The sequence below is a fragment of the Bubalus bubalis genome, chromosome X (genome assembly GCF_019923935.1).
Source record: "Bubalus bubalis isolate 160015118507 breed Murrah chromosome X, NDDB_SH_1, whole genome shotgun sequence".
NCBI lineage: Eukaryota > Metazoa > Chordata > Mammalia > Artiodactyla > Bovidae > Bubalus > Bubalus bubalis.
In genome coordinates this window covers 86,755,065-86,768,813 of record NC_059181.1, presented here as the reverse complement: position 1 = coordinate 86,768,813, position 13,749 = coordinate 86,755,065, and the positions used below count along the sequence as shown (strand labels likewise).

At 45.9% G+C, this 13,749-nt stretch overlaps 1 protein-coding gene across 3 annotated transcripts in view; it reads right to left on the bottom strand.

The window, feature by feature from the left end:
• TSC22D3 (TSC22 domain family member 3) overlaps positions 1 to 1,492 on the bottom strand; it is a 66,710-nt gene extending 65,218 nt beyond the window's left edge. The window contains exons 1-2 of one of the 3 annotated variants that reach the window (XM_006050726.4): positions 1,314 to 1,492; positions 228 to 650 (exon numbers count right to left, since the gene is read on the bottom strand). In XM_006050726.4, the coding sequence (XP_006050788.2) occupies positions 228 to 650; positions 1,314 to 1,408 (518 nt within the window). In that variant the 5' untranslated portion in view covers positions 1,409 to 1,492. Of the gene's footprint in view, positions 1 to 227; positions 651 to 934; positions 1,083 to 1,313 lie in introns of those variants that run through there. The other 2 variants (XM_025276834.3, XM_044937221.2) reach the window with 2 other exon arrangements.
• Positions 1,493 to 13,749: the final 12,257 nt, after the last annotated feature.

The window sequence follows — 13,749 nt, the reverse complement described above, 5'->3', positions numbered from 1 at the left end:
TTTCCCCAGCAAAGCCTCCGCAGGCACCTTTCCAAACAGGGCTCCCACCTGCCAGGCCTCCCCTCAGCCACACAGGAATCCAGGTAGCCTCCTGGATCGGGTTGTGGCGGTCCCGGGCGCCCAAACCTCCAGTGCCCCTCTCGGCCTTCCAGAGGGGGCGCATTCAGCCCAGGCAGGTGCGAGGCAGCCGGGACCAGGTGCCCACCCGCGCGTGCCCCGCCACCCACCTGTGGAAGAAGAGCAGAATGGAAAGCATGGTCTGGTCGATGTTGCGGTTGCAGATGCCCTCGTTGATCAGGTAGCAGGGGTCCCGCAGTACAGGCTCTAGCGAATCCTGCCGCATTATGCTATTGATCTTGTCAGTGTTGAGGTTCTCGAAGACCAGCTTCTCCTGCAGCTGCCGAAAGTTGCTCACGGTGGGGCTGCCCGAGTTGTTGTCCCCGCCGTTGTCGCGCTGGAGCCCGCTCCGGTGGGCCAGGTCCAGGCAGCAGTTGCAGCAGTCGAGGCCGACAGGTGAGCGGCAGTCGGACTTGGGCTGGGCCATGTTCTCCGGCTCGGGGGCCGCCTGGCCCGGGAGGTCAGGGGCAGTTGGCAGGTGCGCGCCCGCCGGGCCGGCCGGAGGAGACTCCAGGGTGTCTGGGACAGACAAGCTGAGAGGAGAAGAAGAGTTGGAATTGAGCGTCAAAAGCCGGCCACCGTCGGCTCGGCCCCCTCTTGGCTGCGCCGCTCGGGGTGCGAATAGAAACAGCTGGACAAACAGCTCTGAGCGGATCCTTCGGGCTCACTTCCTCCTCTTCCTCCTCCTCTCCGCCCCCCTCCTCCTCCTCCGCCTCTTCAGGCCAGGGCCGCCCCCCACCCCCACCCCGAGGTGCCGCACGCGGCCCCCGCGCCGTCCCAAGTTTCCCAAGTGTGACAGCGGGGGCCGGGGGCGGACCTGGGGTAGCAGGAAGGGCGGGCGGCGGGGCCGACAGAGAGCCGGGGCGCGCCCTCGCTCCTTCCCTCTCGGGTTCCCTCCCTCCTTCGCCAGCTCGGGGACTCGCCGGCTCTCAGGCTCTCCGGGGCTGCGCCGGCGGAGCGGTGGCAGAAGCCGAGCGCGAGTGAGCGAGCGAGCGAACCGCGCGCCCGGGAGTCCGCGCGGGGCCGTGACAGCATGCAAATGACCCGCCGGGGGGCCGGCCGACCACGCGGGGCCGCCGCCGCTTCTCCCGCGCGCGCCCGGAGGCCGGCGGCACGGTACTGTGCCCCCTCCCCCGCTCCGCTCCCACCGGGCTTCCGCCCCCATCTTGCCCCAGCACCCGCAGGGCCGCCCGCACCTTCTGCCGTTCTCCCGGGAGCCCGGCCCCGCTCGGCCTCCTTCCGTGAGCCCCGCCGCGCTTTGGCTCGGGCTGTCTTGCGGCTTCTGGCGCATCTTGGGCCAGGAATCCCCGAGAGCCGCCGCGCCACCCCCGGTCTCGAGCTCAACGGGCGGACCAATGTGCCTGGTCCCACCGCGGACGGGTCCCCCTACAGGAGAGACGCCGCCTTCGAGAAGCGGGGTGGGGGTGGGGTGAGGTGCAGAGAGCGCGTGGCCCCTGCTGGGTGTCCGAGGGCGCCGTGCGCGCCTCGGGGGTAATCGACACGCGCCTGCAACAAAACTCACAGACGTACGCTCAACCGCTCCTCGGTTTCTGTCCGTTTCTTCTCTCTTCATTCCTTTCCCCCTTTCCCCTCAATTGCTCTCTCCTATGTCTTCCCTGAACCCCATCTGAGATGGTCTCTGCTCCAGCTTCCTGGAATGCCATTCCGTTAGTAGTTCTCCCTCTGTCTGCACTCCCCACCCCCACACCTTGCTTCTCTTTGCCCTTCTTCTTCCATTCTTTCTCTCATATTTATTTTTCTGTTCCTTTGCCCCTCTTTCTCTCATTTATTTTTTTTTCCTCTTTCTTTACTCCTTTCGGCCCTTTCTTTCTTGCCCCCTTTCTTATTCCTTTTTCCCCCCTTTCCTGGATTTCCTTATTTAGGATTTTTCTCTGCCATTCCTTTTACTCCTCTCGGTTTCTTTCTTTCTCCTTTCCTTTCCCTCATTTTATTCCCCCCATGCTCCCCTCACTTCCACACCCCCTCATTCTCCTTAGTTTTGTCTCATCCTCCCTATTTCACTTAGCTTCCCCAATTTTTCCAAACTTGCAGTTTTTTGCTCCCCACCTACCACCTTGTGAAGTGAAGTCGCTCAGTCATGTCTGACTCTTTGCGACCCCGTGGACTGTAGCCTACCAGGCTCCTCTGTCCATGGGATTTTCCAGGCAATAGTACTGGAGTGGATTGCCATTTCCCTCTCCAGGTGATCTTCCCTACGCAGGGATCGAACCCGGGTCTCCCACATTGTAGACAGACGCTTAACCGTCTGAGCCACCAGGGAAGTCCTACCTACCATCTTTGGTGATCTCTATCCTTACCTTTTGGAGGAGTGTAGTGATTGGTTGTTCATGGATGCTGCAGAGTGTCCTGAAACCTTGGCCTGAGGGGTTCTTGGCTCTGAGGGAAAAGTGCCCCTGGAGCCGAGCTGAGGTGAAAGGGCACATTTGTGGAAAGCAGGCAGATTTGTGGAAAGCGGGCAGGTCTAACCCCAGCCGTGTATATGTAAGTGGTAGGGTTCTGAAGTGTCTCAGGACTTGGAGACTTGAAATAGTTTGTATACATAGAATTCAGTAATTATTGGTTTCTGAGAAAAATTCAAAATATTCCTAATGTTCAGTTTTCACTTAAAACTCAAATGGATTGCAGTCAGCACTTCCCCACCCTTCTTTCAGCTCGCTTTCACAAGGCCATGGCCCTTGCGATAGACCAGTACATACTGCCATCTTGTGCTCACAAAGTGGAACGTTTCTTGCCTGAGTCAGATCTTGGCAGAGACGTTAGAGGTGCCCCCTAGTGGGATTCACACTGCACTCGTCCTGAGAGCACGAGGTTAAAAGAGGCAGATCCTCTAGCTAAGAGGGCTCGTTGGCCAGGCTGTACATCTGGATACCAGTCAGGGCACAGCCACTCTCTTTCTAGTGCCACTCCACTTATCTGAGTCTCTGGAGATCGGGCTTTCATAGATTTAACATTCCCTCCGTGTGCCACAAGTATCACCCCCATGATGAGGAGCAAAGGACAGTTAACAAACTCCTGTTTCCAAGGCTCTATAGATCTTACAAGGGGCCCGGCAATTTTCAGAAATGGAAGGAGGACAGTACTCTCTCTGCTGTAAGACGCAGAAAGCCAAAACCGATCTATATCCCTGCCTCCTGACAGGATCCCAAGATAAGACAGGAAAGAGGGGTTGCAAGGTCACTGACTGGGCCAGCAAAGCTGAGGGTATGGTCCCTGTGTTCTCACAGACTGTTCAAGACTGTTTATCTCAAAAAAGCCAGTCGTTTAGATGCATTAATTTCCCTTTTTCTTCTTCATTGTCTTTTTTTTTAATGTTCTTGGTTAAAAGCCAGAGGAGGTAGTAGAATATGAAATTTCATATGCATTATGTAGACTTATAGCCGACTGAATTGTTTTTTAATTACAGTGTTTATGATTTTCCCTCTTGTTTATAATTATTTTATGTTAAACATTATAACAAAATATATTAGCTTCATAAATGTTTATTTAATTTGTGTTTTGAGAACTGCAGGGGCCTTTTGCTTCTACACTTGCCTGAATTCTTTTATCTTTGTGCATAACCTTGGGACAAGGCCCTGGTGGAAGTATTTCCTTCTTGGCATTTGGCACCATTAAACTCCAGAGTTTGTCCCCTTGACATTTCCCTTGTTGTAGTCCTTGCTAGCAAGCAGTATTGTTAATAATTCAGTACAGCTTTGCATACTATATCCAGGCTGATCAAGAGCAAATATAACTTAGAAGAAAATCTAGATAGTTCTGAGATAGAGTTCAGAAAGCTGTTGTGTATTTGCACACAAGTCCAGCGTGTATTGACATATAGCATACCTTCCTGAAAAGGCTGACTGGTCAGGGCCTTCTTGGCTCCTCTCTGTGAAGCCTCCCTCTGCTCACATATGCTGTGTTGGATGGAGAGACTCCCAAGTAGCAAAACGTTCTTATATAAACCCAGTGAGCAGAAGGGGACCCACTTACAGACAGGGTGGAATAGAAAGGGGGAAAAAAGGGATACCTTCTCTGATGGAGTCATCAACAGTCACTCTCTGCTCGCCCTGTGCCAAGTATGGGGTGAGTGGGGATTCAGAGGTAAGTAAGACACAGCCCAAGTACCAAAGAACTCATGGTCTAGTTGGCAAAACAGAGACATAAACAGACAAAAACAGCACAATCTGGGAATGACAATGGAGGCCTGGTGTGTTGGGGGGAAGCACTGCTGTGGGAGTGTGGAGAAGGGGTCAGCTCTGGAAGGAGGGAAGGGCACTCTACATGGAGAGAGGAGAACACAGAGGCCTGGAGGTGACAACAGCATGTGTGCAGGGGGCTGGGTATGAATTACAAAGAAGTTCAGTGTTACTGGAGAATAAGATGTGAAAGATGGAACGATGAGAGTGAAGGCTAGGAAGAGATTTGGGGACCAGGTATCAGGGGACCTCATGTGAAACAGGAAGGAAATCCTCCTGCTTCACAAGTTTGCCACATATTCAGTAATTATTAAGAAAAGGAATAGGTATCATTTACTGAGGTCATGCTATGTGCTGGGTACTTTACATATATTATCTTATTTAATCTTCACAACAATCCTATGAAGTAGGTTATGATTCCAGTAATGAGATGGCCTTGGGAATGTTCAAGAAGCTCTCATGTCACATAAGTAGTAAGTAGTGGCATTTGGATTTGAACCCACCCCTTTCCAACTTCAAAGCTTATGCCTTTAACCATTAGGTGACTTTTTAGTTATGGTTTATCAAACATTTACAAAGCATAACATCTATTTTAAGATCACATACTCTTAAAAAAAGTGTAATCAATGATTTACTAACACACACACACTTCCTTTTTTAATATTTAAATTTTTTTATACAATTTTAAAAGGTTACTTTCCATTTACAGTTATTACAAAATATTGGCTATACTCCCCATGTTATACAATACATCCTTGAGCCTCTCTTACACCCAACAGTTTGTATCTCCCACTCTCCCACCCCATATTGCCCCTTCCCTCCACTGAGCCACTACACTGTTCTCTATATGTGAGTCTACTTCTTTTTTAGTTATATTCACTAGTTTGTTGTATTTTTTAGATTCCATAAATAAGTGATATCACATAGTATTTGTCTTTTGTCTCACTTATTTCACTTAGCATAATGCCCTCCAAGTCCAACCATGTTGCCCCAAATGGTAAAATTTTGTTCCTTTTAATGGCCAAGTAGTATTCTGTTATGTATGTATATATATCCCACATCTTCTTTTCCATTCATCTGTTGATGGACACTTAGGTTGCTTCCATATCTTGGTGAGTGTAAATAATGCTGCTATGAACGTGGGGGCACATGTATCTTTTTAAAATAGTGGGATTTTTTCCAGATATATAACCAGGAATATAATTGCTGAATCATATGGTAGTTCTATTTTTGGTTTTTTTAAAAACCTTCATACTGTTTTCCACGGTGGCTGCACAAATTTACATTCCCACCAACAGTGTACAAGGGTTTCCTTTTTTCCATATCCTCATCAACATTTGTTATTTGTGTTCTTATTGATGACAGCCATTCTGACAGGTGTAAGGTGATATCTCATTGTAATTTTGATTTGCATTTCTCTAATAGTTAGTGATGTTGAACATCTTTTCATGTGCCTGTTGGCCTTCTGCATTTCCTCTTTGGAAAAATGTTTATACAGGTCTTCTGCCCTGACCATTATGTTTAAAAACTTTTATTTGTGCTGCAGAGAGCCAGAAAGGAAATTGATTAATCTGGTATAATAATTAATATTATAATAGCTGAATTTTTTTATTATTACCATGTGCTAAATATTTCCAAGTGCTTCCAGAGACCTCACCTGTGCTTTACATAGTATTATCCAGTTTAATTATCACAACACGCCTGTGAGATACTACCATCATATCCACTTAAAAGATGAGGAAACCAAGGCACTAAGAGGTTATATAGGGTATCTAGAGAATAGGAACTGTCTCTAAGCACTTGCAATCTGTTAATAATTAGGTGCAAGTTAAGACATACAATAGTTTTTAGGCAAGCCCATTTCCCTACCATCAATACTCAGATTTGTTAAAGTTTCTTAATGGGAGAAAGCAGATTATTCTTCCTGAAACTTTTCAAAATTGTTCACAGATTTGTAGACCGCTATAGTTAGTAAGGGATTCTCAAATGACACAGTGGTAAAGAATCTGTCTGCCAGGTCTGGAGATGTGGGTTCAATCCCTGCATCAGGAAGATCCCCTGGAGGAGGAAATGGCAATCTTGTGTGGAAAATCCCATGGACAGAGGAACCCAGGGGGCTGCAGTCCATAGGGCTGCAAAAGAGCCAGACTAAACAACATCAGCAATAGTTAGTAAGGGTTTAAAACCTTCTAGATCAGGGGTTCTTAACCTTTTTTATGCCAAGGACTCCTTTGACAATAAAATAAAGCCCATGGATCCCTAGGGAGAAGGCAATGGCACCCCACTCCAGTACTCTTGCCTGGAAAATCCCATGGACAGAGGAGCCTGGTAGGCTGCAGTCCATGGGGTTGCTAAGAGCTGGACACGACTGAGAGACTTCACTTTCACTTTTCACTTTCATGCATTGGAGAAGGAAATGGCAACCCACTCCAGTGTTCTTGCCTGGAGAATCCCAGGGACGGGGGATCCTGGTGGGCTGCCATCTATGGGGTTGCACAGAGTAGGACATGACTGAAGCGACTTAGCAGCAGCTGCAGCATGGATCCCTCTCAGAAGAATGTTTTTAGATATGCAAAATACAATATGTAGAATTACAAAGGAAATAAATCATATTGAAATTCACTTATCAAAATATTAAAAATGGAAATTGTCATATAATTATATATAAGTGCTTGTTATTAATGTATATAACAAGATATGGATGCAGCTCTGATAACCTCGATAACTTCAAAATAATAATGAGTGTAAAAATATTTAAAGACATCTGTAATAACAGTAATGTGACATAAAACTGTGATTCCTACTGGTGACAAACTCACAGTTACTGCTAATACTATTGTGATCTCTTCTCTGCATGTATAAAAGAAGGAAATCTAAATTTCAGTTAGAGATTGGTGAAAATACAGCTGTAATATTTTCCCTTGAAGTTCATTTATCCTCTGATTTTTCAAGAGTTCCTGTTCTAGACCAGCCATGGTATAATATTAATAACAACAGCAAACACGAATGAGCCTTTACTATATGCAAGGCACAGTGCTAAGGGCTTTACTACCATTTTCCATTTATTCCTCATAGCAAGCCCATGAGGTAGCCTTGCTTTACAGCTCTCAGAGAGATGGAATTAATTTTCCAAGATTACACAGCTGGCAAGTGGAAGAGAATAACAGAAATTTATTTTCTCACAATTCTGGAAACTAGGAGTCTGAAATCAAGGTGTTGGCAGGGTTGTTTTCTTCTGAGAACTCTCTCCTTGCCTTGTAGATGGTCGTCTTCTCCCTGTGTCTTCACATGTTCATCCCTCTGTACGTGTCTATGTCCGAATATCCTCCTTTTAAAGGGACAGTAATATTGAATTAAGGCTCACCATAATGACTGATGCTGAAGCTCCAGTACTTTGGCCACCTGATGCAAAGAACTAACTCATTGGAAAAGACCCTGATGCTGGGAAAGACTGAAGGCAAAAGGAGAAGGGGGCAACAGAGGATGAGATGGTTAGATAGCATCACCAACTCAATGAACATGAGGCTGAGCAAACTCTGGGAAATAGTGAAGGACAGGGGAGCCTGTGCTGCAGTATTTGGGGTTGCAAAGAGTCAGACACAATTTAGCAGTGAAACAACAGCAACGGCAATAAATAATGACCTTGTTTTAATTTAATTACCTCTTTAAAGATCTCATCTCCAAATATAGTCACATTTTGAGGTATAGACAGGATTTCAACATGTGGATTTTGAGGGGGAACACAATATCACCACAACAGATCCCAATTAAAAGAATTCAGATTCAGTAGGTCTGGAGTGGGGACCAGGTATCTATAATTTTAAAAGGTCCCCGGGTGATACTTATAGATAGCCAGGTTTGGGTTCCCAGCCACAAAATTTCTTAGCACAGTGCTTGGACATGGTAGATACTCAATAAAAACTTGTTGATTGATTATGCAAGAGGAAATAAAATACGAAGATGAGCAACTGGGGGAAATTTTAAACTGCCCTCAGGGATCTTCAGGTTGAAGTTAGACAATTAGAGTAATAATATGTTTTGGTGCTCAGTCACCCAGTCATGTCCAACCCTTTGTGACCCCATGGACTGTAGCCCTCCAGGCTCCTCTGTCCATGGAATTCTCCAGGCAGGAGCACTGGAGTGGGTTGCCATTTCCTGCTCCAGGGGTTCTTCCCAACCCAAGGATCAAACCCGTGTCTCCTACATTGGCAGGCGGGTTCTTTACTACTAGCACCACCTGGAAAGCCTAATCTTCCCCATAGGGCTCAAAAAATGGTAATAATTATAATAATTAAAAAAATAGTAGCAGTTGTAATTAATAGTAGTAGCAGCAATAGTATAAGGCCCAGAACGTAAGAATTTATTTTCTAGATCTTCTTAGTGCTCAGGGCTCAGTCATGTCTGATTCTTTGTGGCCCCATAGATTGTAACCTACCAGGCTCTTCTGTCCATGAAATTCTCCAGGCAAGAATACTGGTGTGGGTAGCCATGCCCTCCTCCAGGGGATCTTCCTGACCCATGGATTGAACCTACGAGACATGTAGGTTCAAAGCAGATTCTTTGCCATGGAGCCACCTGGAAGCCACAGATCTTCTTTAAATACTGATTTATTTTACTACAGTTTGGTTTTCCATCCTTCTATCACAAGTAGGATTTACTCTATTTAGAATTGACACATTTTTCTCTTGATTAAATTTGAAATATATATCCCCTCTGGAGGGATGCCAACTAAGCTGGTGACAGGGGTTACTTCTAAGGAGGATGTGGGATTAGGTGTGAGGGGAAAGGAGTGAAGGAGAGGGACTTTTTAGCTTTATCATTTGCCAAAAATCAGTATGTTTTACTAATATAAATTCAAGATTTTTTAAAGTATAAAAGCAATACAAGGACTTCCCTGGTGGCTCAGTGGATAAGAATCCATCTGCCAATGCAGGAGACACAGGTTTGATCCCTGGTCTGGGAAGATTCCACATGTCATGGACCTAACTAAGCCCATGAGTCACAACTACTGAACCTGCTTGCCCTAGAGCCCATGCTTTGCAGTAAGAGAAGGCACCACAAAGAGAAGCCTGTGCACTACAGTGAAGAGTAGCCCCGACTCGACACAACTAGAAAAAGCCCATGCAAAGCAGCAAAGACCTAGTACAGCCAAAAAAAAAAAAAATAGAAAAAGTAATACGAGATTATTTTAGAAAATTGCTATTGCAGGATGGTAAGAAGAAGCCTCAAAATTCACCCACAATTTAGCCGGCCAAGAGCAATTTTTATCTCAACCTCTATCTATCTTTATAGAACTGTTTCATGGTGGTCATGTATTATTGCAATGCAGGAGACCTGGGTTTGATTCCCGGATCGGGAAGATCCCCTGGAGAAGGAAATGGCAACCCACTCCAGTATTCTTGCCTGGAGAATTCCATGGACAGAGGAGCCTGGAAAGCTATAGTCTGTGTGTGTGTGCTAAGTCACTTCAGTCATGTCTGACTCTGCGATGCTATGGACCATAGCCCACCTGGGAAACCCAGTAAAGGGATAATCTCTGGTTTTCTGATCAGTAAAGCCCCTGAAGACAGCTGATAGAAGTCAATCAGAAGCTTTTCTCCTCTTTCTTGGGCACTTATACTGTCTGGATCACAGAAGACAGCTGATAGAAGTCAATCAGAAGCTTTTCTCCTCTTTCTTGGGCACTTATACTGTCTGGATCACAGGGTATATAGGCCACAAGTATGGTCCTCAGTCCAATCCCATCTTCCCACAAGAGCCAGGTCTCCCTTCCTCACTAGCAGTTGATCAGTTTCCACACCACCCCTCTCTGCAGTTTCACTAGCTAGTGCAACTCTTAGTGTTCTTGCAGAGCTTCATGGATATTGTACCTCAGGGTTTCCCTGGTAGCTCAGATGGTAAACAATCTGCCTGCAATGCAGGAGACTCTGGTTCGGTCCCTGGGTCAGGAAGATCCCCTGGAGGAGAGCATGGCTACCCATGCCAGTATTCTTGTCTGGAGAATTCCATGGACAGAGGAGCCTGGTAGGCTACAGTCTGCTGCTGCTGCTGCTGCTGCTGCTGCTGCTAAGTCACTTCAGTCGTGTCTGACTCTGTGCAACCCCATAGACAGCAGCCCACTAGGCTCCTCTGTCCCTGGAATACTCCAGGCAAGAATACTGGAGTGGGTTGCCATTTCCTTCTCCAATGCATGAAAATGAAAAGTGAAAGTGAAGTCACTCAGTCGTGCCCAACTCTTAGCGACCCCATGGACTGCAGCCCACCAGGCTTCTCCATCCATGGGATTTTCCAGGCAAGAGTACTGGAGTGGGGTGCCATTGCCTTCTCCGAGGCTACAGTCTATGGGGTCACAAAGAGTTGGACACGACTGAGTGACTAACACTTTCACTTTCATGGATATTGTAATAGTCATTTGTAAATGGTGGGCATCAGACATTGCTAGCTTGCTGCCCTATTAACTCTAGAGTTCCCCTGTTTAATCTTCTTGCTAAACACTTCAGTGAGAAGGCACACAAGTCATTTGCTTTTTCCATGGTTCTTTGTTATTAGCTTTCCACCTCTCTCCATCCTGGGGATCCTGTTTTCACTAGTCCTTTCATTTAACCCAATACAGTAGTCTTCTCCCTCTTCATAAGGAGAAACTGTGTGGTACTTTCCTGAAGCTTTGATCTCCTCTTGAAAGAAGGAGGTAAGGGCAGAAGGAAGCCAACTGAACCTGGAAGCTGGCTGTCAGGGTGTGGGAGTGAGGAAGATGGGGGCCAGGATGATATTTTCTGTCTTCTCTGAACTGAGAATCCAGGCGAATTACAGACATCAAGGCAAAGGAGGGTAACCACCTTGCGGAGATAACTTGTAAGGCTTCTATATTGCTTGTAGATCCCAAGCTACTGATTAGGGGCCCCTAACTTAATATAGTAGAAAAATGGTTTGTGTTGTTGTTGCTGTCTGTTAATCTCTTTCCCAAGGTGAATCTCCCTGCACTAGCTTTTTAAATCTTGATGCTGTGCACTCAGATTGATCTATTTACCCTACCTTCCACTCCTTGGAGCATTCTCATTTACCTTTCAGCCACCTCTGGAATTCTGGACTCGGTTTATCTAGCCCTTTGTCACTGCTCTACATGTTGATATTCAGGAAGCCTCTAACTTGTACACAGGCTAGGATCTCAAAGTTCACTCTGGAGTCAATTGTTTGGAAGGTGGCATACATTTTTCCATAGGAGAAAAAAATTGTTATAAATGGTAGTTATATTTCCAGATCAGACCATAAAAGACTTTTTTAAACATTAATGTACTAGAACTGTGGGCCATTTGCGATGAAAAAGTAGAAAATCTTCCTAATTCAGCAAAAACAGGAAGATAGTCCAAGGGAATAAGAAATTCTTTAGTGTGACTGCTGGCTGGCACTGAAATCAAGGAGGTTGAACTAGATGAGGAAAATGGAGAATTCACTCCATTTTGGAGGCTCACAAGGGGACTTTCGGGGACTTGGGAAGGCTACACTAGTTCTTTATTATTTCTAACTTCACTTCAAAACTGATGGCTTTCAGTAATAATGACTGCTATGTACTGAGCATCTACTGTGTGACAGACCTTGTGGTAGACAATTTTCATATTTCTCTTCATTTCACCCTCACAACAGCATGCGTGGGTGCTAAGTCGCTTCAGTCGTGTCCAGCTGTTTGCCACCCTATGGACTGTAGCCCGCCAGGCCCCTCTGTCCATGGGATTCTCCAGGCAAGAATACTGGAGTGGGTTGCCATGCCCTCCTCCAGGGGATCTTCCAGACCTAGGGACCGAATGCTAATCTCTTATATCTCCTGCTTTGACAGGCAGTTTCTTTACCACTAGCACCACCTGGGAAGCGCCCTCACAACAGCACTATGAGGCAAATGGTATAATGACCTTTATTTTACAGATGAGGGAACTGAAGCTCAGAAAGGTCCATAAGCTTGATGAAGGTCATTCACACAGTATAATGGGAAACCGAGTCAGTGGTTTCCCACCCCACAAATTCATGCTTTATAATATGTTACCTGGCCACTCTTTTCTTTTCCTTATCTGGGTATATCATGAGCCCTAAGGCTACCAGCCATAGAGTTGCTTGTTAGCTTACAGTGTAAACAAGGATCAGAGAAATCAAGAAAGGTGGAGGGAGGGAGAAAAGGAAGGAGGAAGGGAGAGAGTTTTGCTAGGCAAAAGTTCACCTAAGAAACCAGTGCTTCTCACTGTACTGTGCATACAAATCACCTGATACTTGTTAAAATGATTATTCAGCAGGTCTGGGTTGGGGCCTGAGCTCCTGCATTCCTAACAAGCTCCCAGGTGATGATGCTACCCTTGGTCCATGGGCAACACTTTGAATTGCAAGACCACACAGAGCCAATGATAAGCAAGCAAACATATTAAGCATCATTAATTCCTTGTTATGAATTTAATCGAGATCAGCTTCTATCAGATCAGATCAGTCGTTCAGTCGTGTCTGACTCTTTGCGACCCCATGAATCACAGCACACCAGGCCTCCCTGTCCATCACCAACTCCCAGAGTTCACTCAGACTCAAGTCCATCGAGTCAGTGATGCCATCCATCCATCTCATTGTCTGTCGTCCCCTTCTCCTCTTGCCCCAAATCCCTCCCAGCATCACAGTCTTTTCCAATGAGTCAACTCTTCGCATGAGGTGGCCAAAGTACTGGAGCTTCAGCTTTAGCATCATTCCTTCCAAAGAAATCCCAGGGCTGATCTCCTTCAGAATGGACTGGTTGGATCTCCTTGCAGTCCAAGGGACTCTCAAGAGTCTTCTCCAACACCACAGTTCAAAAGCATCAATTCTTCGGCTCTCAGCTTCTATTTTTTTTTTTTTTATGGTAGTTCAGCTTTTATTTTTTTTATTTTTATTTTTTTTTAATTTTATTTTATTTTTAAACTTAACATAACTGTATTAGATTTGCCAAATATCAAAATGAATCCGCCACAGGTATACATGTGTTCCCCATCCTGAACCCTCCTCCCTCCTCCCTCCCCATTCCATCCCTCTGGGTCGTCCCAGTGCACCAGCCCCAAGCATCCAGTATCATGCATCGAACCTGGACTGGCAACTCATTTCATACATGATATTTTACATGTTTCAATGCCATTCTCCCAAATCTTCCCACCCTCTCCCTCTCCCACAGAGTCCATAAGACTGTTCTATACATCAGTGTCTCTTTTGCTGTCTCGTACACAGGGTTATTGTTACCATCTTTCTAAATTCCATATATGCGTTAGTATACTGTATTGGTGTTTTTCTTTCTGGCTTACTTCACTCTGTATAATAGGCTCCAGTTTCATCCACCTCATTAGAACTGATTCAAATGTATTCTTTTTAATGGCTGAATAATACTCCATTGTGTATATGTACCACAGCTTGCTTATCCATTCATCTGCTGATGGACATC